Source organism: Pectinophora gossypiella, chromosome 18 (assembly GCF_024362695.1).
Source record: "Pectinophora gossypiella chromosome 18, ilPecGoss1.1, whole genome shotgun sequence".
NCBI lineage: Eukaryota > Metazoa > Arthropoda > Insecta > Lepidoptera > Gelechiidae > Pectinophora > Pectinophora gossypiella.
Genome location: NC_065421.1, coordinates 11,008,511 through 11,034,913, shown reverse-complemented (window position 1 = coordinate 11,034,913; position 26,403 = coordinate 11,008,511). Strand labels below are relative to the sequence as shown.

General features: G+C 41.3%; 2 protein-coding genes across 3 annotated transcripts in view; both read right to left on the bottom strand.

Annotated features, from left to right (window-relative positions):
- The window catches only part of LOC126375207 (egl nine homolog 1), a 29,194-nt gene extending 26,599 nt beyond the window's left edge, over positions 1–2,595 (bottom strand). The window contains exons 1-2 of the mRNA XM_050022101.1: positions 1,656–2,595; positions 331–450 (exon numbers count right to left, since the gene is read on the bottom strand). Of these exons, the coding sequence (XP_049878058.1) occupies positions 331–450; positions 1,656–2,537 (1,002 nt within the window). The 5' untranslated portion in view covers positions 2,538–2,595. The remainder of the gene's footprint in view (positions 1–330; positions 451–1,655) is intronic.
- A 1,183-nt stretch (positions 2,596–3,778) lies between these two features.
- Positions 3,779–26,403, bottom strand: part of LOC126375196 (uncharacterized) — a 96,844-nt gene continuing 74,219 nt past the window's right edge. The window contains exons 3-25 of one of the 2 annotated variants that reach the window (XM_050022074.1): positions 20,444–20,590; positions 18,827–19,020; positions 18,128–18,359; positions 17,617–17,757; positions 15,609–15,930; positions 14,874–15,163; positions 14,254–14,453; positions 13,812–13,995; positions 13,169–13,373; positions 12,603–12,796; positions 12,043–12,211; positions 11,400–11,547; positions 10,639–10,842; positions 10,150–10,339; positions 9,767–9,943; positions 9,200–9,265; positions 8,099–8,227; positions 7,762–7,902; positions 7,189–7,464; positions 6,752–6,901; positions 6,131–6,345; positions 5,477–5,611; positions 3,779–5,101 (exon numbers count right to left, since the gene is read on the bottom strand). In XM_050022074.1, the coding sequence (XP_049878031.1) occupies positions 4,838–5,101; positions 5,477–5,611; positions 6,131–6,345; positions 6,752–6,901; positions 7,189–7,464; positions 7,762–7,902; positions 8,099–8,227; positions 9,200–9,265; positions 9,767–9,943; positions 10,150–10,339; positions 10,639–10,842; positions 11,400–11,547; positions 12,043–12,211; positions 12,603–12,796; positions 13,169–13,373; positions 13,812–13,995; positions 14,254–14,453; positions 14,874–15,163; positions 15,609–15,930; positions 17,617–17,757; positions 18,128–18,359; positions 18,827–19,020; positions 20,444–20,590 (4,373 nt within the window). In that variant the 3' untranslated portion in view covers positions 3,779–4,837. The remainder of the gene's footprint in view (positions 5,102–5,476; positions 5,612–6,130; positions 6,346–6,751; positions 6,902–7,188; positions 7,465–7,761; positions 7,903–8,098; positions 8,228–9,199; positions 9,266–9,766; positions 9,944–10,149; positions 10,340–10,638; positions 10,843–11,399; positions 11,548–12,042; positions 12,212–12,602; positions 12,797–13,168; positions 13,374–13,811; positions 13,996–14,253; positions 14,454–14,873; positions 15,164–15,608; positions 15,931–17,616; positions 17,758–18,127; positions 18,360–18,826; positions 19,021–20,443; positions 20,591–26,403) is intronic. The other variant, XM_050022075.1, reaches the window with a different exon arrangement.

Here is a 26,403-nt window from a genome sequence, read left to right as displayed (position 1 = left end):
GTACCAATGCAATATCAATGGTGAGCATCATCAGCATCTCCCTAGCATTATCCCATTTCTCACAGGGTCCGCTTACCTAACCTGAAGATTTGACAGGTCCAGTTTTTCACAGAAGCACCTGCCTGTCTAACCTTCCAACCCGCGAAGGGAAAACCAGCCCAATACAGGTTAGGTCACATACCTCCGGAAATGCATTTCTCAGTATTGATACTGGCAATACTATAATAATATAATAATAACTATAATAATAGTGAGCATTGGCACTAAATATAAAATATATGGAAGGGGTCAGACATGATTTATGTAATAATAAAAAAGTAACAAACTTACATAGCTAATTAACTGCCTAATGTAGAAGCAATGGGGCTCCTTGCCATCAACCCATGTGATGCGGTCACTGCGGACGGTCTGTGCTTCTGTACTGCCAGGGTTCGACACCAGTTGGCCTGCCTGGAAGGTATATGTATGGTTAGTGTATAATAATAGGCTCATTTCTTAGTATTTTCATTAGGTGGGAATATGTATTATTTAATCCTTTTTCTACTCCTCTACTTTAATCTGGCATTTAAATAACCAAAAAGTCTAATATAAGTACATACATAATTAAACTCTTTGAAAAAGTGTACGCTCTATGGCCTATAAAAGCATTGTTTACAAAGTGTAACTGTACTATAATGTCGCCAAAAAAGCATTGTTGTTGTTTTTTTTTTTTTGACCTGGAAACTGGCACCTTTACTTTGTTTGGTGCCATAGATATACTATAAAAAAAAAGTATACATTTGCCGCCATTTTCCCGCGCGTTGGAAAATAAATTGGAAAATTTTTGTGTTTCGTTTAAAATTACGTCGTCGAAGAAAAAGTATTGTATGCAACGTTGTATAACTAGGTCAAAAAATGCTCGTGGCGTCTCTTATTGCGATGTTCGCCAAGGCTCACATCGCAACTCACGCCTCTCGCATTTTTTGACCCTTCTTATACAACTGTTGCATAAAATACTATAATAGGTATATAAGAATAAAGAAGAGTGAAGGATCTGTCTGTAATAATAAGGATGTTCTTATTTCTATTTGAACAAAATGAAAGTTCAAATCCAAAATAAAAGGAATATAGAAGAAGAATAATTTACATTTAGGTATGTAATTTTTGTATTGAATTATTGTTTATCGACATTTGATACACAAATACTCAATAGTTTAACATGACATATCTAATAGCAAAAAAATTGGTAAATTTATTTTTTTATGCAGAAAGTTTTACAATGGCTCTCCAATTATCACATTGGTGTAACAGAAAGCTTGGTGAGGTGCGGGTACTTAGTTCAACATGCAACAAATGTACCTCAAACTACCCCAATTGGAAAATAGTGTAAGTTTTAACAGTATTTCTGGTGTTACCTTATAAAGACCTTCTGCATTTCAATTCATTTGTTGACAAAAAATTACTTCAAATTTTTCCTCCTGGAAAATTTATTGGTTGAAAACCAGCTTCGAGTTTTTACATTTAAGATTTTTCAAAGCATATAACTCTGCTATCCAAAGATAAATTAGTATATTTGGTGTATATATATATAAATATTTTACTTTTTAATTGTTGTGGTGAAAAGCAGCAAGCACTTTTGATTTGGAAAGTGAACATGTAACATCAAAATTACTTACTGTGAATACTCCAGATCGGTACATTTCTAACACTTCATTTAGCACCATATGTCCTCTATCTTTGCCGAGGAAATTGTCTAAAACACACACACCATACGTTGTCATGTCTCTGATCACCCGCTGACAGATCTCATAGCATGGATCACTTGGGTCCATGTAGAAAGTGCTTGGCATATTGCTGAACGGCGCGGGGCTACCCTTCACTGAAGCTTCAGGATATTCCTTCCGCGGGTGCTCTGGCCCATAGCTCGGCATCACAGGCATCTTGACGTCAGTCCTGTTCACCGCTCGCAACACATTCGACGAACCTGCCGCGGCGAACTCCACTGTGCTTAACTGCTGTGCCGATTCACTCAAAATCTCCTGCTCTGACGAGCCTTCGTATGTTATGGCACTATCTTTCGAACTACTCAAGTCTTTATTAGTATACACTACGCTAGAAATTACACTATTGTCCTCCAACTGCCCACTTTTATCACTACTGTCAGTTTGCTCGTTCACACGAACTTGACTTGAGCTATGTTTACTATCAACAATAATGTCACTACCTTCTTTCTTGGAACTTTTTTTCTTTGATTTTTTCGAATGTCTGTCACTTGTACTACCTTCTTGTTTTACTTCCTTACTTTCACTGTCCTTTGCAGTGTCGATTATTTGTTCTTCTACTATATTCGCAGGTTCGCTGTTTGTAGAACTCCGTTCAATTTTCTTGCTTTTAGATCCTTGTTTTGGAGGCTTAGGTGTGCACTCACTTCTATGTCGCTTCCAATCCTGCCGTTGGTGTTCCGTATTACAATAGTAAATACTGAGACACCGAGCGCATCGCCTATGTGTTTGCTGATTACAAACGGCGCAACAAGCTTGTACGCCTTCTTGATTCATTCTGAAAATAATTTCTCCCTAGTCCCTACTAGGCCGGCCGTCTACGACTTGTCAAGAGAAACGTCACCTTGTAAAGAAATGTCATTTGCAAGAACACGTCAATATAATATCTTTTCAAAATAATATAATGACCTTTTTACCATAAATACGTTATAAATTTGTAATTGAAATTTAATGACATTTAATGTATTTTTAATATTAAAATGCTATTGCTTAAATTTAAACGTAGCTTAGAAGAAAGTGAACTGATTTGCGCTGCGTTTTTTTTTTTGGTCTTCCTCGAAGGGTAAGGCAAAGGTAACTATAACCATATAGCCATGTCTTATGTTTTTTTTTTCTTCATGATAATTGAAATTATGAAAGGTGATGACGATGAATGGTGAAACCTAAGCCCCCACCCTCGGAGCAGACTCCTACTCCGAACCCCAAACGAATTAACTCAAAAGTCCACATAAACTTTCCAGTTATGAAACGGCTTGTTGGCAATACGCGAAAATAGATAGATACACTTTGATTATTGAATATTCCGATATAATAACACTGTCGCGAATGTTTTTCGATTAATGCGATCATTAACCACAAAATACCACTTCGTATTAATTATTTAGATTATTCAACGAAGAAAGCAACTGTCCCATTCCCGTTCCCGCCAAAAAGCTTTTAGATTATTCAATGAAGAAAGCACTGTTTTATTCCGTTCCCGCCAAAAAGTTCGATTTGCGACTCTTTGAGACACCATACATAGGACACGAAAGGGATCTGCTACACTGACTATACAAAGATTAAAAATAAAAAAAACAGACACATTTCAGTAACACTGGGCACGTTGTTAAAACAGAAAGAAACATAATTTAATACCAAAATAAATTTAATGAGGGACTTTCCAGACGACGTTCCACAAAAAATACATATGGCTCTGTAGAGATTTGCCAGTCATGAATAACAGACATCCATACTTACATCTTTTATCATTGTTTTTGAGTATAAATGATGACCTTTGTTATTACATTATTATAAGTAAAGGCCTGAGGTAAATAAACTACCATTTCAAAAGAGCACGTTCTAATTTTAAATAGGTTATTCTTTTTAATTTGTCATAATAATATTTTAAAAAAATATTACCTACCCTATTTTTCTTGATTGTGTTTCATAATCGTGACTACTACAGCTGTACCCACACCTAAATAATAGAATTATAAGATTGGGATAGAATTATAGAAACTTAAAAAATAAACAACAGATAATTATAAAATTATTTATTTAAAGTGAATGTTATACATACAAATAAATTCATTCATTATATCCTCAAAAAGTTGAAGTAGTAATTCAGACGAGTACCTAGCAACCATTTAGTAAAACATCCATTTACACAATTTCTAATTGATAAGAGAAGACTTGGTCAGGTAAATATTAAAATATGAAATGAGGGTAGGTACATTATAAATATAATTAATTTTATTTACAAATATTATAGAAACAAACAGCGATGAAGGAATGGATAGAACATTACAATGAGAACAGACTAGATTAGTTCTACGTCGAGTCACGATCGATTTATAATATATAATATAATTTATAATATTATATTGGAATTATATGATAAAAGAGTATTAAATTCTGCCAGAGCGAGACTCAACGAGAGGAACTAAAAGTGCGTAAAGGCGCGCGTCGCGTCTGTCGACGTGCGCCACTGCGCATACTTAACAGTAACTTACACTAAAAAAACTTAACAAGATACTAGATTCTTTAACGACAAGTTGAAGTGATAACCGGGTAGGTTTTAGAACTCCGGAAGTCAAAATCATTACTGTAGCAAACGCAAAGGTACCCTGGAATCTTTTGACTTTTAGCAAAAATCCAATCCAAAAATAAGAAGTTGGTGACATAAATAAGTTCTAATTGAATATTCGCCTAAAGATAAAAGATTGTAGGATATTTGCATTCATGGTAATGATTTTGACTTCCAGAGTTCGAAAACTACCCAAACACATGCATAAGATCAATAGGAAATAACTACACATAGAACCAGACCAAAACTAATTAAACGTCAAAGACTATTTAAGTTTTCGGCATTTTCTGGCTAAACTCATTACAGCTTCCATTGTTGGTCAACCCTATTTAAAACTATGCCTTCGACTTGTCATTCAAAGAATAACTATGAACTACACAGTTCTTTCATCTACGTTACCCAAAACTAGCGTCACCAATACTATTGGACCCTAATTTAGTACCTGTACTACAATTTACACTGAAACGTTTTCGATTCGAGTTCGAGTAACGTAAATGGTGTGTTGGAACAATTATACTCTCGTGTGGTCTTCTTCAGTCGCTTGTGGGGGTACGGGGGGTGGAGGGGCGTGTAGGACCCTCGCCAGTTCGGCCTTTTCGTCGGCCGAGAGGACGTATACGGGGGGTGCTGCTGGGAGGAACCGCTCGGCTTTGTGGGGCTCCCTCTGAAGCCTCGCTCGATAGAGCATCACGAGGACACAGAGGACGCTGATGATGAACGCTGAAGTCGCCGCCAGGACAATCAGCGCTGTGTGGTAGGACGTTGCTGCTGATACCTGGACAATAAATAATATCCGTCATTCTCGAGAAGTTTACTCTCCGGTCACATATCGTGATAGACCATTATATCGGAAGTAGACCTGTCATCATACGGTTTAGACTTCGTAAAAGTGGCTATATGTAATCATTTGTTGATTGGTGTCACTTTGGCTAGAGCATTGCAGGCTGAATCCCCTGGTTGTCCGAGAAAGTAAGATAATTCCGTGCTTCGAAGGCACATTGAGCCGTTGGTCCTGGGTTACTAACCCAATCTGTACTGGAGCAGCGTGGTGGAGTATGCTCCATACCATACCTCCTTTGGTTGATTGAGTGCAGGCCTGTGTCCAGCAGCGGGAAGGTATATAGTGGGCTTTTTATGAAGTATTACTTACGGTGGATTCGCTGAGTATCTCCCGTTGTTGCATGGAAGGTACGGGCGCTGCCAGTCTGTACTCGCTACGGATGAAGTCGGCGCCTAAAACGTCCGTGTCACCTTTCTTGGCTCCTGCCAGCTTTTCTTGCTTGACCTAAAGAGCAAAATAGGTACAGTTGGAATGTTCCTAACGCTTATTTCCGAGGCCAGGCATGTGATCAGCAGGACTTCAAATGTTTTACATGTACCTAATTTAAGTTCTGGTTTACGTTAGGAGAATAATTATCTTTGCCACGTACTGAGTGCTCCTTGCCTGTCTCTTTAAACCCTACTTTATAGGTAGGTATGTTAGTTCGAAAGAAGCAAATTAAGTAGGTAAGGTACATCTTTATACCGGGTGGCCTGTGGCATGGAATAAGGAATAATACTACGTATAGAACGGCAACTCTCCGCTCCATCAGCGGCTGAGCTAAGTTTACCTCACCCCACCTCGAATATAGTTTAGACTTGACGTTACACACACAGATGCGCGTGTACGATAATGTCAATGTGTAGTGTCTGTGTAAAACAAGGTCGTTCGTATCAAGTGGTCGGGGGTGTGCCTGTATCCAGGAATGAAAGTTATGATATTCACTAATTTAAACTATTTATCGTGGCGAATTTGAATTCTTACCAAGTTCTCGACATGATAGACGATGTCAACCGCCCTTGGTCCGGTCAACATGGACCGTAGCTTGGCCGTAGCCTTGTCCTTGGTGAGGGTAACTTGCACTCTGGCTCCTAAAGCAGCCAGTCTACCCGCCAAGGTAGCTCTAGCGCGCTCAGCCACGACATTCTCAACGCCTAGAAGCTCCAATTCTAATTGCGCCGACTCTATTTGGGTTTGTTCTGTAAGGAATAGGGACGAAATTAAAAACTATTTTTTTAACACTGTTTCGCACAAAAAGAAGCGCTCCTGTCACGCTGAACCCTGGTCATTTTTCGGTAATACCTACGTAGATCGACTATATAACTCCAAAGAATAGAAAAATAAAACCTAAATTATTGTTTCAAGATACAGTAATGTTTCGGATAGGATGGCGCTGACGACGTTTTTAAAGTTACCTTCATCACCATCATCACGAAAAACGAAATGAAAGAAAGAAATGGTGATGAAAGTTACCTTATAGATCAAAAATATTGCATGAATAGAACGAGGACCTTGTGATGTGATAATTACTTAGTCTCGTCTAAGTTTGACAAGAGGGGAAATTTTAATATGTGGGTTCAAATAAGGAAGGGGTTCGTTATTTACCACAAGGATCAGGGCTAGGGTGGTCGCTGACTACACCAGCGTGTTGTCTCCGCTGGCCCGCTGCGTCGACGCACCAGCAGCGTCCGCGGGAGCACTGGCGCGGGGAGAAGGACCCGTCGGCGAGGCAGCGTGGACGTAGGCCTTCCGCTCCTGAAGACGATTTACTTGGAGATTAGGTTAATACAATAAATGGAGAGAAAAGCACAATTGGCAGTGGTTGCAGCACTTCCTCTGCATGACAGTTGCAAACCTGTTCATTTGAGAATCTGTCCAGTTAGAAATCCGGTCAGTCGCTTCTACTAGGTACTTATTTTAGTCTAGTTGTATTATGATAAAATTATGCAAATTGGCCTCCATTATTACTTCTTATGGTGCGTCCTGACGAGATAATAGGAGTGGCTCCAATGTTTCCACATTATTTCACTCATGGCTCTTACCGTTCTCAATTTCCTCCTGCATCAGTTGACACTTGGTCTTGAACACAATCTTCTCGGCCGACACTTCCAAAGGCTTCTCTATTCTTCTCGTGGTATCCGCTGGTTTCGGCTCCACCACTTCGCCGACAACGATTGTATCCTCCTTATTGGGTACTTCTGAGCTGGATCCTTGGATCTCTCGCGCTTCTGAATCCAGATCTAGATCCAATTCTTCGTCGTCCTCTTCGAATTCGTCAACGCGGTACGCTGTCATTTGTCTGATGAGCTCTTCTAGCACTGAAATGTATGGAGCTTATTTTAAACTAGGTACATACATTCTATAAATCACGGCCGTACCTCTATTGGGTTGGGCAGAGCCATAAGTCATCAGCAAGACAACTTGTAGCCACTCATGAAAGAAGGTCTTAGATGTGTGGGGCGGAGTTTCCCATCTATACGTAGGGAGTATTATTGGTTTACCTATCTAATGGATATAATGTTAATACTGAAACACTTTCCTAAACATATAACACAAACATTATATTACACTGAATGGTTCCAAAGGCGACCTTATTACAAAGGTATCAGTCTTACCTTCATCAGCTCTCGCACGTTCATCGAGGGGGTCTCGTTGCGTCCATTTGCGAGCCTGGCGGAAGTTGCACGTTGGCTTGGCTCCTCGGACTAGGGATCCCTTCAGCGGTTCGCCACGGGCACTCACGCACCAGCAAACGTCTGTTGAAAAATAATAGATTTCAGCCACCAGGTTTCAGACAACCAATCTCCGTAGAGAATTAGATAAAATTGCAGTGACCACCCATGACCCGACCTCTGCTTTCATGGTCCAATAATAACCCTGACAACATGGTCGGTCGGCGTCAAAACATTATAAAAATCATCAAATCAATAGAAATTACAAAATTTCACTCACCGATATGCGACATGCACTGTACAGGTTCCCAGGCTCCAGTGGCGTCGCAAATCGGAATGAAGGTTCCCTTGCCGTACTTCTGTGCTGCAGCCTCGTTTTTCTCACGTAACCTCTCACAGGGACTTAGCACTGGAAGACAGAGAGAGCTTATTAGTCCACATTTTAAAATAACTCCGCATACGCAAGAATTGCGATGATATAGCTGCCGAGGTGTGGGTGTATATTAGTATTAAATACTTCTGCTTGCCTCTCCTCTGTTATATAATGCACACACTTTGACTGTGCAAAAAATATAACATAACATATCAACACGCCTGAAACCCTGAAGGGTGTATAATAAAAATATATTTTTATTTCGTTTAATTAACCGCGCATATTCTAAATTGTAGCGCATGGAAGGTAATAAAATAATCCACCTTGAATTCAGATTGATGGTATAAGAATTACTTATTAATAAACTCTTCTATAAAAAAACCTGCAAGTGTATGTAACATTCACCATAATTTGACGCTTCTTTAAAACTCGGCGTTTTCCCAATGGTAGGTATGTTTAAAAGTTCCGGTTTTATTGACTCCACTAATTAACGCCTGCCGGGTCTGCATGACAACCGCGTCGCGTCGCGCGACAAATTATATGGAGCGCTTCGACCACTAGCCGTTTGACGTCCATCTACGTAGATAGCATTCGTACTGTTTATTGGTCCAAGCGCTCGATATAAATCGCGCCGCGTGCGGCGCGGTTATCATGCAGACCCGGCAGGCGTTAACTAGTGGTCAATAAAGCCGGAGCTTCCTAACTAACTTCTAACTTGTCAGGGACAGGTCAGATTTTAATATTTTTTTTCTTTTGTAGGTGTAGTTTTTTATATTACTTATTTAAAATCAGAAACATCCTGAGTGGCGCATGTAACCTGTCCCTGGCAAGTTACAAGTGAAACCCTTCATTGACTCCACTAAATCTGTTTATCCCAAGCTGTCACCTAAGCATTTTTGTCGTGCAATTAGAACACCGTGCTAAACGATTTGTGTGGTTAATGTTCGTGCAGACAATAATGGTCCTTGGCCAACATGGAACACTGATATTGGAATGTATTTGACATGCCTTCAACTGGTTTCCCTCGAAGCTTGATATTGGTCAATTTTCCAATTTTGACGATTTCCCCTTTCGCTGTTCAAAAGTACAAAATTAGACTAATGAAGAGAAATTACTAATTAATTGTAAAATAATTTGGCAACAATATAACAGAACAATTGTTATAGTTTATGTTTCTGGGAATTCTGGGGATATTTAAGTACCTACGCACGGAGTAGATCGTTCTGGACTCCAGGAATGGCATGAAATATTTTGCTCCAGTATGTGACTCAACATTAATGGGCCCGCATACATCACAATTTCTAGTGCTTGTGTAGACTGAGATCCTTCTACAGACAAAAATGGCAATCTGGCCATTTTTCCTTTAATGCATACTTCACAGTCTGGCAAATTTTCTCTTCCTAGTTCCAGTCCTTTAACTACTTACTCTGGGTAGACTACAAATGATACTGATAAAAAAATAGCTATTAGTAATGACAATCTCAAATTCGTTAAAGTTAATGTAATACCAAGTACCCTGCCGTTATCTAGCATTACTACCAAGCATATCGAAGTATACCTAAGCCAATCACTCACCTGGACAAACAGAGTTACACTCCTCCTTAGTGCGGAAGTTATTGTGGTTGCCGGAACAACCATGGTATCTGAACCGTTCGCAGCGGTTGCGCTCGTGGTTGAAGAACCAGCGCGTCGTATTGATGCCATCTGCGCCCGCGCACGCGCCCTCGTCCTTGCTCTCGAAGCAGACTGTGCCTGCAATTTAAAGTTAATTATTGGCAAAAAATCAACGAGAACTCTTGTGCTGTTAAAACGAATGAATAAATTGATCAAACGTGACCATATTCGGACTACTTACTCGTTCTGGAGCAGCTACGACTGACAGACAGACAAAGGGATGAAACTTGTAACACCTTTCCGCGTAGCGTCGTGGGTTATAAAACAAAAATATTCCAACTCACGTGGCTTAGGACAGCAGACCGAAGGCTTGGAGTCATGTGGTGCGAATCGGCAGGCGTGTGTGAAGGGGCAGGCGGCGGCGTGGGGCCCGCACGCCAGCGGGCCTGAGCCGTCGGGAGCTTGGAGCGGCTCTACGCCTCCCGGGCATTGTGGTGACGGAGAGCAACGAGCGAGCGGAGGGCATAGTTCTCCCTGTGGAAGGAACCAGCAGTTGTGGCTTTAGAGCTTTGTGTGGAACTTTTTTCAGGCTTCGTTTAACGAAAGAGTCCTTTACAATTTTTTTTCGATAGGATCATTCTCAAGATACAGGCAGACAGATAGGAGATACCACGAGCGTGAACAAAACTGCGTCGCGCCCGAGTATTCTTCTTCTAAGAAGAGAAGAAGATCCTAATCCAAATCCTAGTCTTGCTTCTGTATAATAGTTTGAAATAATGACCAGTAAATTGTAATGCTTGACCATGATGACAAACCAACAGCTAGCTACTAACCTCACACTCCACCTGCACCAGCTCACAGGTCTCATCATCTCTGCATTTGACGTCAGCACAAGGGTCCTTGCAATCACAGGTGGGGCATCCCTTGTCGTCCAGCCGTTGACCGTGGGCACACTTCAGGTCCTTGCATTGAGGCTCGGGGCAGGTGGTCGGGGCGTCGCAAGGAGGCGTCGAGTTGGTTACACGAGTGCCTGCCACCTGGCACACACATATAGGGTGAACTTCTTCTGTACATCTTGTACTTGGTGTATTACTTGCTTGTTCGGCGTCTAACTGCAAATCTTTTAACGTTGCTCTCGAGTATGCCCACATGTTGGCTAAAACTTTATTTAATTATGATTTTCCTGTTATACCACCTAACAAGTCCATTTAGTTATATGATTTCGGTTAGTATCCCGCTAGCAACAAGTGGGTAGTGTGATTAGGGATCGACGATCCACCGGTGTTATGTTGGAAGTTGTACATATGCGTTTTGCTGTGTAAACTTTGATATCGCGTTTCACGACTGTTTGAAGACTGCATTATTGAATGTGGCGCTATCTGTTGCATGTGGGCGGAACTAGCTGGCCAACTAGTTTGGTCCGCCACATATCTAAGTCGGTAGTTACTTATGCTTAACGCTCAGATAGTGGAAGTATGGAATGGCTTCGTCTCTTTATGGCTGCCGCAGGTTCCTTGCTAGTGAGCAAAGAACCTCCACATCTAACAAGGCCTTCAACTAATTTGTGCTTGTAAACCAACAAGTAATAACCCACCTCGTTCCCGCCGATGTCGACGCACCAGCAAGTCTGGTCGGAGCCCCGGCACTGCACCCTCTCATACGAGCCGTCCTCCTTACACTGCGGGATCCAACTCCATGCCGGAGGGTTGCCGCTCTCCGCTGATAAGTGTAGGGCTGCAGCTCTGAATTTTTTATTTAAAATGATTAAATCCTTCCTTGCTCCTGTAATTCATATCGTTGTGCGCACAGAAAATTAGGATAGACCGATCATAGATGTTGACGTGCAGTCAAGAGGCGGAAAGTGGGAATACCCAGCGCTAAAGTGTAATCGTTTATTTTACTCGACCTCGACTGATGACCATAATTAGTAGCATTAATTACTAAGGTTTATAATAGTTAACGCAATTATAATAACCGCACAACCCACACAATAAGAGAAGAATTATAATCGAATAAAACCTGACCTGTCAGGTTTTTCTGGATTTAACGCGATACTTGAGCGATTGTGATCTTTAGTTAGTTAGAATGTAGAGTGAGAGGAATGTAGAGAGTGAGAGAATTGTAGAGAGTGAGAGGAATGTAGAGTGAGTGAGATGAATTTACAGTGAGTGAGAGGAATGTAGAGTGAGAGAGATGAATGTGGAGTGAGTGAGAGAAATGTAGAGTGTAATGAGTACCTCCTCTGCTGACAAGCGGTGTGATGTTCGGCGGGCGTGCAGGCGGTGCCGCAGCCGGTCGCACAGCACCGCTCCGCTGCGCCGCACTCTGCGTCCGAGCGGCACGACCACTCGCACGCGCCCGTCGACGGGACCAGGTATGGGCAGTGGCCCGGCTTGCGGGGCAGGCCTGGGGGTCAATAAAGGTTTATGAGCGCTGGTAGATACCTAATACCTTAGGTTCAATGCGATCAGGATGCTGCTTGACGCCGCTCTCCACGTCCGAGTGGGAGGACCTATCGCATGCGTCGGTCGAAGGAGCCAAATACAGACAGTGGCCGGGCTTCAGGGGGCAGGACTGGGGTTAAGACGCTATTTGTTATTTTATTTTTACGACAAGAACCGAACGGAACGTATCTATCGGTGCTGGGCGGAGAGTCCCTTCTATATGGACTTCGATAACTTACCTATTATTGTATATTATATTTCTATGCTCCTTCCCAGTTCAGCAGATAAGCTAGAGAGGCCTGTTCAGGAGTCGACTTTTACTCTTCATAGTAATAGAAAGTCAAAGAACTCACAAGCAGGCACAGGCGGGCAGTAATCAGCGTCGCACGCAACGTCGACTACAGCGCATGCGCGGCCGGCGGCGCAGGTGACGCCGGCGCATGGGTCGCGACACTTGCACGTCGGACATCGGTTCGCTCCCAGCTCGAAGCCGTAGTCGCATCCCATGCGACATGTTAGGTCTAGGCACTCTAGTTGTTTCCTTAATCTGTTAAGGAGGAAATAGAGTTAGGTATCTACAAACATATCGATCGATGTAAGGCCATTTAACGAGAAGCTTTGTGAAGAACAACCCATTGCCACTCCTAATAGGGTGGGTAGAGTTTCAAGTTGTTAGAAGACAACTTGTAGCTACTTTTGGTGGATATTTACTGATTTTGTGAATGAGGGTACTTAAAGATTAGTATATTTTTGGACGTAACGTGTCAGTAGTAGGATGTGCTCCCACATAGTTATGCTGTTCTGCTGGCGGAAGGCGAGAGGGAAACCACTGCTCTATTTTTCAAGTAGCATGGAGAATGCTACACCGACAAGAGCGTGGCTCTTAAATTAATGATGATGTCTCGTAAAGACTCCTTACTTATCACAATCGACGGCAGAAGCGTTATTGGTGATGGTGTCGGGTATCTCGGTGCCGAAGGAGTCGACGCACCAGCAGCGTCCGCCAGCACACTGTTGCGGGGTGAAGGCCCCGTCCGGCTTGCAGGTCGGTGCTGGCAGGGCCAGCTTCATGCCGTCCACCGTGCCTTCCATCTTTTCGTCGAAGTCGCGGAGGTATTCGCACACTGGGAAATTAAAAAAACCCAAATCACATATCTACCTATAGTTTACTTTTTCTAAAGTCAGTGCAATAGAGTAGTGGGGTAGGTACCTTCAATACAATAGATATGTTTTTATAAAGAACGTCCATGGCCCTGTACCGACGCTTTCTTGCAGCTTCTTTTCCCCGTCTATGCAGTTTGTGAGAAGCTGAAGTAGTTTTAAGCGAATGACACGTTATGTAAGAATTGACGATTCAAAGTGTAACTAAGGGGTCACCTTATTCAGTAATAAAGATATTATTTGTTTTTGAATTTGTATTCGTTCGAAAATGGACCACCTAGGTTTGTTCTAACGGTTTGGTCTAACGGTTGAGCAAATATAGAACGCATTGTATGGCAGCTATCTTGTTTTTCCGCCATTTTGGTCTTGTTTTACTGGTGATTTATGAAACGGTTACTCACTGGTAGGCGTGTCATCAACCCTGTCACTTTGGAGGCGCATCTTGGCCGGGTCGATGCAGAGCGGGCCGCAGGTGGCCGTGGCGCAGCACACCTGGTCATCATCACAGATGCCTTCAGGGCAGGTGACTGTAGAGTTCAACCCGCACAGGGCTTCCGCTTCGGAGCCGCATGTTTCGAAGTTTATCTGGAATTCGAATGAGTTTTGTCAGTTTCGAATTTACACATAGCATACATGGGATCACGCTTATTTCCCGTTGGGGTAGGCAGACACCACAGAATTCCACTTCCTACGATCCTGATACACTATGTCTTGTTCCACTCTTTTGGATTTTACGCCTTTAATTCACAATGGTGTTATTAACAATTAATAAGATTACCTACTTCTCAAGTTGCGTTTCGTCTCTTTTTTCCGGGTTCTAGTAATCGTTTAGAGCTAACTGACCTCCATGATGTCGGTGTCAGTACTGTTGTCCAAGTCCCGGGGGTCGGGGCAGCAGAGCGCCGCGCCGCTACGGCGAGCGCGCGTGCATACGTGGCCGGCCGGGCAGTCGGGCTCCGCCCCGCAAGCAACTACTGAGCCTTCCTCGTCGGTGGCTGGCACTCCTACTTCGCACGGGTTCTCGTAGGAGACCTTCGGTCGACCTGGAAAGGAATGATGAGATAGTTTGAGCGCGGAGTCAATCAAACGTATGGCAATGTATAAAAGCGTTCACGTAGATGCATTATCTCGCGCGTTTGATAATACGTCCTTCAACGCTTAGCTAAACGCGCCACGTCTCGATTTATTTACGAGTCTTGGATCGTAAATATATCTTACAGTGACGTACTAGGTAGTTATCAAACTGTTTTTAATTTGCCCTAAATGTTAATTTCTTAATTAATTAATCCTAATTTTGCCAAGCTAAACGGATGTTTGATAATATCCTGTTTTCCAATAGGTACCTATAGTTTCTAATTCTTCTTAGTACCTATAGTACCTACAACGTAAAACTACTAAGTTTTACTTAGTAGTACCTACTTACATTTTTAGTTGTAGTAGATCAGAATTCAAAGCTCACTTACACACAGGATATCCAGTGCAAAGCTCGCTAGAACAGTCGGCATCTCTGACTCTCACGCACTCTTCGCCTTCCGCACAGGGGTACCCGGCGCAGGGGTCATCGCACTCGCACGTAGGGCAGCCGTCGGCGCCGGTCTTATACCCGTACTCGCAGACGCCAGCGCAGAGTGCGCGGGCGCAGGAACTGAGGCTACGCGCGCCGCTGCGTGCGGGGTGCGGGGAAGGGGAGCAGTGGACGGAAGCTGTTGGGCCCATCGAGCCGCGGAGTTTGTTGCCTTCTGTGTCTACACACCTGAGGGTAAAAAGGAATGCTTAGTACATATGTATCTAGTAGTAAAGTCTGTAGACTTTCTTTGGGCACTATTAGGACAAGTGGATGCTTCTATCAACGGTCAGTCCGTTGCATTCTTTTTAAATAATTCGTCCCTTTCCTTTTCGATTGATAGGAAAATGATAGGTGTCTGCAGGAATCAACACCGAATTAAGAATGTGCATGATTTCAGAACAGCATAGCCAGAAGCATAGTTTCTGCAGAAATCCATTGAACAAAACAAGTAAGTAATGATATTAACCAGCAGTTAGGTTAGGTTAGTTGCTGGGCATTCTCAGGCCTGTTGTATTAAATTTTGTACCGGATGAGAGCCCTCGTGCCCCATCCCAATCCGGCCAAGCAGTTAATACCATTTGCGGCAAATCTACTATAAGTCACGTCAAAAAAAAAAAAAGCAGATACCAACCAACAAACCAATCCATTCCTCGAGCACTGCCTGGATTCAAACGACCCGTCAGCCGCACACTGGGGCACATATCCTCGGCCTTCCTTCTCGCTAACCACCAGGAGTTCAGCTAGCATCTTCTGCTGCGTGCACATGGTGACGTTATGCGGTAAGATGCAATGTCTGCCGCAATCCCCGCCGTCGCAGCACTTCTGCATGGAAGGACATTCGAGGTCGTGAGCACAAGGGGTCCCGCAGTCCAGGTCGGTGGTGGACGGCGCCGGGCATGTGCCAGCTTTCTGGAGCTCTAATGATGCTGGGCAGCATACGCCGTAGTCGTTTCCTGGAAATAAAATTTAGGATTGGTATGTTATTATAAGTTGGGTAAAACTTACTTACTTCGTAACGAATACTGAAGGGGATGATTTTTGATTATCAGCGATTTTGCGATGGACAACTCAGAGTCATGGTCTGAATCTCAAAGTTAGTAGTAGTTTCATTACGGTGTCAAGTTAGCATATAATATACTTACTCACGACTACATTGCCAAAGCTAGCTGTAACACAAAGTTAGTTAGGTTAGGTCTTGAAGACTTCTGATGGTGAAAGACCCATCATTCATCGTTAGCATGTTTTTGTGAAATAGTGTTCTTGCTTTGAGCATCTTGTGTATGTTTTATAGACCTAACTCGTCAAGCATTAAGTATCTAAGTAGGTATTAGGGAATGCAATCCCGATCTCGAGGGATTCCGATCTCGAGGGATCCCGATCTCGCAAGATCTCGTCAAATTTTTCGAGATCAATTCCGAAGCATAATATGACGAGATCCCATTCGAAATTGACAAGATTGGGCGAATCCCCTTGAGTTATACTTTTGATTATGCTGTTTTCCAAAGAAAAAAAATATTCAGTAATATTGAAGAATAAAGGCTTTCGTCTACTTTCAAAAAATATGTTGTTGTAATTAATCTCATTACCTGTTACAAACAAGCAGTTTTTATTGTTTCCAGCCATCCCAACTTTATCCCGAAAATTTCGAGATCTCAAATTTGCGATCTCGAGTCGAGATTGCATTCCCTAGTAGGTATATCATGATTAATACTAGGTCTTTGTTATTAATAAATTCGCTCGGGTAGTGAGGACCCAGTGGTGTTGATAATTGTTAGGTACCTACATGTCCTAGCATAATAGGATCTATGAGTGCGAATTCATAGGTGTGTATAGGTATATTTGCGAATTATAATACTAATAAGTACCTCACTAATAAACGTGTCGTGTTTAATAGTAGTACGCGTGTGTGCGACCAATTGAAATAATTCAGCATTGTTTCAATATAGAATTGTTTGTTTAGAAACCCTGCTGCCGTATTTGGTTGTCAACAATGGGTGATTGCGTCTGCTTACATGATTCAACGAGACATTAACAGAGGGTCTCAAGTTTTCCAAACTGCCAACTTCAAGCAATGAATACCAGTCACTTATGTTTTGTACTTATATATTTTCTAAAAGTGCCTGTAGCGTCTGAAGACAGACTGATTGAGGTATGACAATCTCTGTAGCTCCCATGGCTCGGACAGCCAGCTTAAGATCCTAGTTATCTAGAGTCCGTGGCACGAAAGAAGTCGCGAATGCTGCGCTAGTGTCTTAGTATACAATTACGACTTGTCAATTACTAGTTAAGTACATTAAAATCCGCGGGAGTTCTTTCGTGGCGCGTTCTGTAACGTATTTAGTGTGTAATTGGCATAAATGCGTTATTAATTCCATTTCTTTAGAGTAATTGTTAGAACTGCATGCTGACTTCACCACACTTATAACTTGTCATTTAGTTCCATTAAAATCCGCGGGACTTCTTTCGTGCCACGGACTCTATAATGATTTTGTAATCTAAGAACCATTTGCCTTCACTAATAAATAATACGTAAGCAGGTCTTTCCAGAACTCCTTTCCTATCTGATTCTTCATGAGGTTTTTGAAGAATTTGCCAGATAGGCATCACTGCCCGGATATCAGGTTATTTCGTACTCTTACCTGAATCAACGAGGCATCTGTAAAGTGGCGGGCAGTTTGGCTTGCCAGGGTCGGTACCACACAGGAATGGTCTGCTGGTCTCTGATATCAGAAGGGGCTCTCCCGCCGGACAGATGTTCTGGAGACTGCGCCCTCTTTTGCCTGGAAATTATTGTGTAGGTAAGTATAATAAGCTGTTATGGTATACCTATAAAAATAAGAAAGTGCAAGACACTTTCGGGGCTTATGCAAAACTCCCAAAGAGAAAACGTCGATTTTGAGTCGGAAGGGATTCGAACCCACATCTTTTTACTCCCAGTACTTCCTATTCAGCATATTTTTTTTTGTGAACTGAGTGAGTGAAGTGAGAACATATAAAGTTAAATTCTCTTTAGGTACTTCTTAATAAATTGTCCAGGTATGAAACTAACTTTGTCGTGATATATCCTGTTAGGCGATTGGCTGATAAAACCATATCGTCGTCTTACAATGAAAATCAGTGTCTATTAAATTAATTGAATCGAATACTAACACGTCGGCACAGGCGGACAAGGCGGTCGCAAGCATGGCGTCTCTTCCAGCTGACACGACAGCTGCCCAGGACAAGTGACGGAGGAGCACGGGTCGCGGCATTTGCACAGCGGGCAGCCTTGGGGGTCCAGCTCGAAGCCCAGTGGGCACAGCATACGGCACGTGTGGGATGCGCAGGGCGCTGTCCGTGTGCAGTTGACCAGGCCCGCTGCTGGTGCCCTTGTGCCGGGGACCTGGAGATATATTTCAATTTTATTCTTTAGATTTTTGGAGGTGCTCAGGACTTTGGATGTAAGTTGTCTTTGATTACTTGTGGCTCTGCCCACCCCATTAGGGATTACGGGCGTGCATTTATGTATGTACTTATGTATGTTTTTGACCTCTATCCCCAGCCGTTCAAGGAACGCAGTAATCACTGCCTTCCGCATTCTGCATTCTGTTGGACCGAAGTCCTGGGTTCAATAACCAGTGCAGTAGGCTACCGTGAATAATTATATTCTTTCTGAGACTGCTCCTAATTAAAGTTTGGTTAGGAAATTATAGAAGATTGTCTGAAAACTACTAGGAATAAGTAAGTTATTGAGTATCTAGTCGCTGTTGCAGCTATTCAGACGCCTTTAACCATTTTAGTAATAACTAATACCAGCGTTGATGATGTCGATTATCGATCTTACTCTAGCACGTGAGAAATGGTGCTCACCTCAAAGCCAGCCTGGTCGACACACCAGCAAGAGCTGACGATCTCGTTGTCACACTGGATCTCCTCAAACTCTCCATCAGTAGTCTTGCAGCGCGGAGACCGCACAGACTTCAGAGTACCACGCCCGCTGCGGCTATTCTCGGCTGCCAGCGCTCTTGATATCCTCTCTGACGATAGCTTCAGGTTCTCACAGCCTGGCGAGGACATAACAAGGAGGTACTTATGTTAAGAAGCCGGAATTGCAATATACTTGTTATTATTGAGGAGCTCGGTGGCGCAGCGATTAACGCGCTCGGTCTGCGATTGTTGAAGTTAAGCGACTTTCGCAAAGGCCGGTCATAGGATGGGTGACCACAGAAAAAAAAAAGTTTTCATCTCGAGCTCCTCCGTGCTTCGGAAGGCACGTTAAGTCGTTGGTCCCGGCTGCATTAGCAGTCGTTAATAACCACCAATCCGCACTGGGCCCGCGTGGTGGTTTAAGGCCCGATCTCCCTATCCATCCATAGGGAAGGCCCGTGCCCCAGCAGTGGGGACGTTAATGGGCTGGTGATGTGTGTTATTATTAATCTTTACAATTTCACTTTTATACACCTAAGTACCATCTGTGTTGTCTGCTTGCTGTTCTTCTAGCTACTTGTTAGTTTCTCAAGAAAAAAAAAAACAAAAGAGAATCAGGAATGTGCAAATTCAATCCACTGTGAAGCAGTGACCATAAAGTAGCAATCATTTAAAATATAACTGTCGGTCTTGGCTACTGAGGCTTGTCAGTAATTGACGGTCCAAGGATACCCTTGAGTGGTTTGATTTTATAACTGTACCCATTGGTAATTTGTATGGATGACAACAGTGACAATGCGAGCAATTCGTAGTTGAATGCCGCTCTCTGCCGTCCACTCCGATTCCACATACAACTTCAATATTCAATAATTCTTTATTTGCATACTATGATGGTGTCATCATCATCATCAGCCCATTAACGTCCCCACTGCTGGGACACGGGCCCTCCCTATGGATGAATAGGGAGATCGGGCCTTAAACCATCACGCGGGCCCAGTGCGGGTTGATGGTTATTAACGACTGCCAATGGCTTAACGTGCCTTCCGAAATACGGATGAGCTCGGGATGAAATCTTTTTTCTTTTTGTGGTCACCCATCCTATGACCGGCCTTTGCGAAAGTTGCTTAACTTCAACAATCGCAGACCGAGCGCGTTTACCGCTGCGCTATGATGGTGTACAAGTTTGTAAATTACATATGAGGTTCACATCATAGACCCTTTCAGGCACAACAAAATAGAAGTTTAAAAGAGAGAAGGAAGCTTTTCAAATAGTAACATCAGTATCATTAAGGTATTCACTAGTGCTGTAGTAACATTTATTAATTAGATGTTCTTTTATTTTTTTAATAAAGATTTTGTCACTTTTTTCTTCTTTTAATATGTTAGGCTGTTTATAATAAATTCTTCTCAGACGTTCCATCTTATTGGTAAAGAGCGTTGCTTCGCAGGTCTTCCCGCAGTCATTGTCAGTGGCATACGGGGTAGCCCTTGCGGAACACGGTCGTTCTTACGCTGCGCTGGGTTAATAAAAGGGCTGGGTGGATTCATTGATCATCTTACCAGTAAATAGCGGGTCGACGCAGGCTTTCCCGCAGGAGGTGGTGCAGCAGATCTGCTCTCCACACTCGTCGTCGGAGGCGCATGGAGTGGCCCTCGCGGGGCACGCGCCCTCCGAAGCTGGACATCTCCCTCTCAGCTCCGCGCTTGCTGCAATGTTCAAGGGTAGCAAATTAGAAAATGGAATACGGTGCTTTAGAGGATTGTTTGATAGCAGTTTTTCTAGTTTCTCTGGTTGAGATTCTATCCATACTTCATAGTACATTCAGGTACCTACACACTCAACTCACGTCCGCAATCCTTATCGGGTAAGCTAACAATAAGAGTAGGAACCCGCAGCCGCATCTATATCCGATATTAGTTAAAATTCTGGGGGGTTCAAAAGGCCACATCAAAACAGTTCATCTAAAAAGCAACATTGCAATTTGACATTTGCGCATACAAATGTAAGTGTGCAATGCAAACAAATGTCAAAGGGCAGTATTTCTTTTTTAGATTAATTGCTTTGATGTGGCCTTTTTAAACCCCTCTGATGAAACAAACGTACCTATAGTGACAAGTTGCTAGGTAGAACTTCGAACACCGGAAGTCAAATATCTTACTTAATTTGGCGACATACATTTGTTCTAACTGGATATTTGCAAAAAGACAAAAGATTCTAAGATATTTTTGAGGTGCGATATTGACTTCCCGTGTTCGAAGAACTACCCTGCTATCAGTCCATTGCCCAAATAGACATGCGCATAACTAGCTACTAGGTTCAAGATAAATTATGAAATTCTAATTACTAAATAAAGACAGATCTAAAACTAACGAAAATATTCTATTTAACTTATTTATCAATTTTAATCAACAAAAACGTATCAAAAAGTCCGACATTTTATCACGGTTTTCTATGACGTCACAGTGTGCTTTTTCATACAAATTCCATAGTAATTTCGTGTTTTGACGTTTAATAAAATGTAACTGATTTGACTAGTTGGAAACTGCTATGCCCCCTTTACGCAAATTGTTCTATGATTAGTACTACGGGATACCACTTGGGTAGGTACGTATTTATAACAGCTTTACAAAACGACCGCCTAAAATATTCATATATTACTTATACATATCCCTATTTAATATAGCGGCTTACTACCCAACTAGCTAGGTAGCTAAGGACACTTTGAATTTAGGTTGTTACCGAAAACGCGAAAAACGTTAGGTACCTAGGTAGGTGCGAATTACAATTAATTCAACATGATCCTATAATCACAGGTTAAAAACGCGTATTTAAGTAAATAAAACACACAGGCGTCTGTTTTATATTGTTAGACACAATGACAAACAATCCGTACTTTTTTAGAAATAGAAAAAATGCTCTTCAGTTGCTTTTGAAGAGGGCACATATTTATTAAAGTCTTTAAACTTATAATTTGTTTTAGCTTTTAAGTTACACAGGTGTGTCTTTTGTCATTACCTTTGACTCGCGGCGCTCGGTTTTATGACCACTATGTGAAGGAATGCGCTACACGACACGAGACGTTGGTACTTGAACAATACTCCTACACGACGTGTCTGTGGTTATGGCTAGCCATATCCAGTACCGTGTTATGCGTGGTCTTGGTGAACTTTGGACCGACCGGGACCTTAAGAAAAGTCCAAGTACTTACCTATCTACAAGTGCAAAGTTGCAACTGAGATGTACGGTCACGAGCATTAAGGTGATTCGTTTTCCATACAAAAGTTGATGCAGTGCTACAGGAAAACGGATAGAGGAATATTGTTATAAAACCGATAAATAGTAATATTTTGGTGTATTATTTTCGCAAACTAACAAAAATTTAGGGTCCGAATACGAGAAGTACCATATTTCAGACCCTCAATTTTGATCAATTCTACATTTGTAGTGGTGCAGATTACAGTGTATTTGCTGAGCGTGTAGAGGTGTCAATGTTAGTTTGTGTGCGTGATAGTTTTTTTTTCTAAAGGCTTTGACTACTTGACAAGTGTAATAGAATGTCAGTGACAATTTATAAAGAGATTTTGTATGAAGAGAATAAATATAAATAAAAAACTAAAAATACTACAATCTGAGAAAAGGAATATTGGAAAAATATTTTTGTAATAACGTATCTTATTTAAACATTTTTAAATAATGGGTAAATACCGTGTTTTAAAAGAGGACATATATTATAATAAAAAATCAATACATAAAATGAAATGGCTGTATGGGCATAGTTCCCTTTGCCTTACCCTTCGGGGAAAACCAAATCAAAAAAGAAGTTGTTGCATTTGCCGGCCTAAATAGTAGTCATTTATAATTAATTGTTTTTCCATCCAACATACAGATTTATTTATATTCTCTTTGCCGCGGACTTTTTGGTGGGACCGGGAACGGGAAGGTTGCTTTCTTCATTGAATAATCTAAATAATACGAAGTGGTGTTTTGTGGTTAATGATCACATTAGTCGGAAAACATTCCCGATAGTATTATTAAATCGGAATCTTCAATAAACAAAGTGTACCTATCTATTTTCGCTTTGCGCCAACAAGCCGCTTACTTCGTTTGGGGTTCGGAGTAGGAGTTTGCTCCGAGGGTGGGGGCTTAGGTTTCATCATTTCATTAATCATCATCAAGAAAAAAAAAACACAAGACATGGCTGTATGTTCATAGTTCCCTTTGCCTTGCCCTTTGGGAAAAAAAATAAGAAAAATTTTGAAATTCTTATGTATAATAAACAAACATCACAGACATCATGACAGATCTAAAACTAAATAAAATCTTTTTTCTATTTTCTATTTGACTTATTTATGAATTTTAATCAAGAAAACGTGATAATAAGTTCGACAGCAACCAGTTCAGGTCCCCGAAACAGCCCATTTCAGGCCGCGTATATATGGAAAATACTACTTCAATACGTCCCAGCCTCGTCTTTTTTTAACGTCCTCGTTATAAAAAGACGTCCTAACCTGAACTAACTAACCTAACAATAAACACCACGCGTAAATATATGTCCAGAAATGCGCTGTGAGTCGTCTGGACTGGGCGCGAAAACAACATAGAATTCGATTAGGTGCTAAGTGTCCCGCATGCTATCACCAGCTGTCACTGACATACGTATGAAGTCCCGCGGATTTTATTGGAACTAAATGACAAGTCATAATAATTATATGCGGATACTGCGACATCAGCGCCGTGCTTGCGGGACGTCCTGAAGCGCTATTACATCTTTCAAACGCGATGCGACAAAGTTTGAACCTACGCAATTTAGGAAAAATCTACCTTATTATTACTGTACTGTGATCGTTATTTGTAAAATCATACAATACATATACACAATTCTTTATACACAATATAATTATTATGACATATTGTGGACTTTTCGGTATACCTACAAAAAAGGAACAATTCAACCATACGTTGTTTTGTTATATCTCAATGGGCTCAGGCAGCGTTTTCGCCGAAAGCTCCAAGTCGGCTATATTTGTAACGATAATTATGTTTAACATTCATCATCATTTTTGAACCATTTTATACAAAAAAAATACTTGTATAAATTATAAACCCTAAAGCACGCCCATGAATCACTCTACTCATTGGTGAAAACCGTATGAAAATCCGTTCAGTAGTTTTTTAGTTAGCCGCTTGTTCACTGATGCGATTAATGCCTGTTAGAATTTTACAAAATAAAAAATACGGAAATTACGGAAGGTACTTTAGTGCAAAGTAAATTATTGTAAGTATACTTAATTATAATATTATTGGTAAAAGTGATACTTTTTGAAAATTCCGTAACAAATAGACGGGTTCGCCAAATTCAATTGTAAAAAAAAATACAAAAAGTAAAAACAATTAAAACATGCAGTTGGGTTTGAACCGTGAACCTTAAGAATGGCGGCTACTGCTTTACCAAATGCGCCATTTAGAAGTTAGAAGTAGACTTCAAATTATGCATCTCTTTTAATAGCTAACCTAGTTCGCATGTGTGTGTGACAGCTTCGTGTTTGTACACAAATTGAAATGACACCAACTTTTGATGCAATGTTTCAATATGATATCTTCAGTAAATACTTCAAAATTGTAGCTTAACTTAAAGATAATGTATGTAAGATTTCGCCACCTAACATTTCACTGGGTCAGTACTCAACACTAAACGAATAAATGGAAAAAAATACGAAAACTGCAGAAGTAACGCCATCTACTGACGCAGCGTTACCTAGCTGACTGAAACACATCACCTTAATATGTCATACACTTTGGTACCATGTCACATTATCTTTTTTGACAAATTGAACTGTAAGTCTCATTAAATGTCAAATATGTTAGTGCGACAGAGTCCTAAAGTGGGTACATTATATTGCTCATGACTGTACATACCTACCGTCCGCGCTACAAAAGTGGCTTAGTATACAATGAGGGAGTTACCAAGCTACGTTCCTCAAAAACAATAGATGTCGCTGTACAGATTTTCCTTCGTTTAACCTTCTAATTTCATAGATAACAGACATATGCGTCTTTTATCTTTGTTTTTGGGTATAAATGATGACCCATTTTATTACACCTAGGCACAATTACATCAACCATCCATTTATTATTCTATTCTAAATAAAGAGAAGCAATATAGGTAGCAACATAATTCTATACACAATGTGATCAAAATATCAAGCAACAATTATAATGCTTCTGCCATTACATTGTATTTTGGAATAATTATTGTAAGTACCTACCCGAGTAAAGAGAAAATAGATAATTATCACGTTGAACATCGGCATATATATTGTTTTTGGTGAACGTAGCCTGAAAAGTACTTCATTTTAATAATTTGTCAATCACTAAGTAGTTCCATTCAAATCCGCGGGCCCAACTGGGCACCCTCAGGCCTGTTGTCTTAAACGTTGTACCGGGTGAGAGCCTCCAGCGCTCCCCGTTTGTCCGGCCAAGTAGTTGATGTCATCTGCGGCAAATCTACAATAAGTTACGTCAAAAAAAAATCATATCCGCGGTACGTGTTGCATTGATATCGGCATAAATGCTTTATTCAGTCCATTTGTACTTGTTAGAACTGCATGCTGATTTCACCACACAAAAATTGTTTATTCTAAATGCAGTGCGTTTGTAATAAACCGAAAAGGTGACATAACATTTATGTATTCTCGTGTTACGTGAAAGATAATCGATGATTGCAGGAAGAGCCGATTGCATAAGTTCTCTTTCTGTCCTATTTTTATAATACATTTACTTAGGTCATATCATACCATCCAAGGTCATATCATACCATCCAAGCCGTGTCCGGCGACGGCGACTCCTAAATGTCTATCCCAGGTCGTTGTTATGATAGGCTCTAATGTGGCTAGCAAAACCGAACTTCGATTTGAAGGTTCGGCCACATGGCGCATAATAAGGCCCTGATTCCTGCAGACACCTCCTAATTTTATTTTAAGTTATATCCGTCATTTTCTTATCCGCCGAAAAGGAAAGAGACCGGTGATTGACAACTGTTAATTTTAAAATTACTTAATTAATAGGTAACCCGGGCGAATTAATAGGCATCTCGCTGTTGCAACCCGTTTCACGTGTGCTGTCAACTTAATTCTGTTGGGTTATTGGCCAATATAAAATTTGGGAGGGTTTTAATTTCTGCCTAAAATTGACGTGTGTTCCATAAATTTTATGCCTGTCGATTACCCGTCCCTTCCTTTTCGGCGGATAAGAAAGGCGACGGATAGGTATAACTTAAAAATTAAATTAAAAATTTAAAAAAACCCCAAAAAAAATGCTAAACTCTATAAAAAGCAAAAAATAACTTATCCCACATAATTATGCTTGTAAGCAAACTGAGCGTGTAACATTACTATCACACTTAACAAACGACCTGATCACCTTGAAGACCTGAACCGATTTCCACCAAACATAGCTAAGAACACTCTCGACTGATATACCTTTCAAACGAAAAAAACCGCATTAAAATCGCATCATCCGT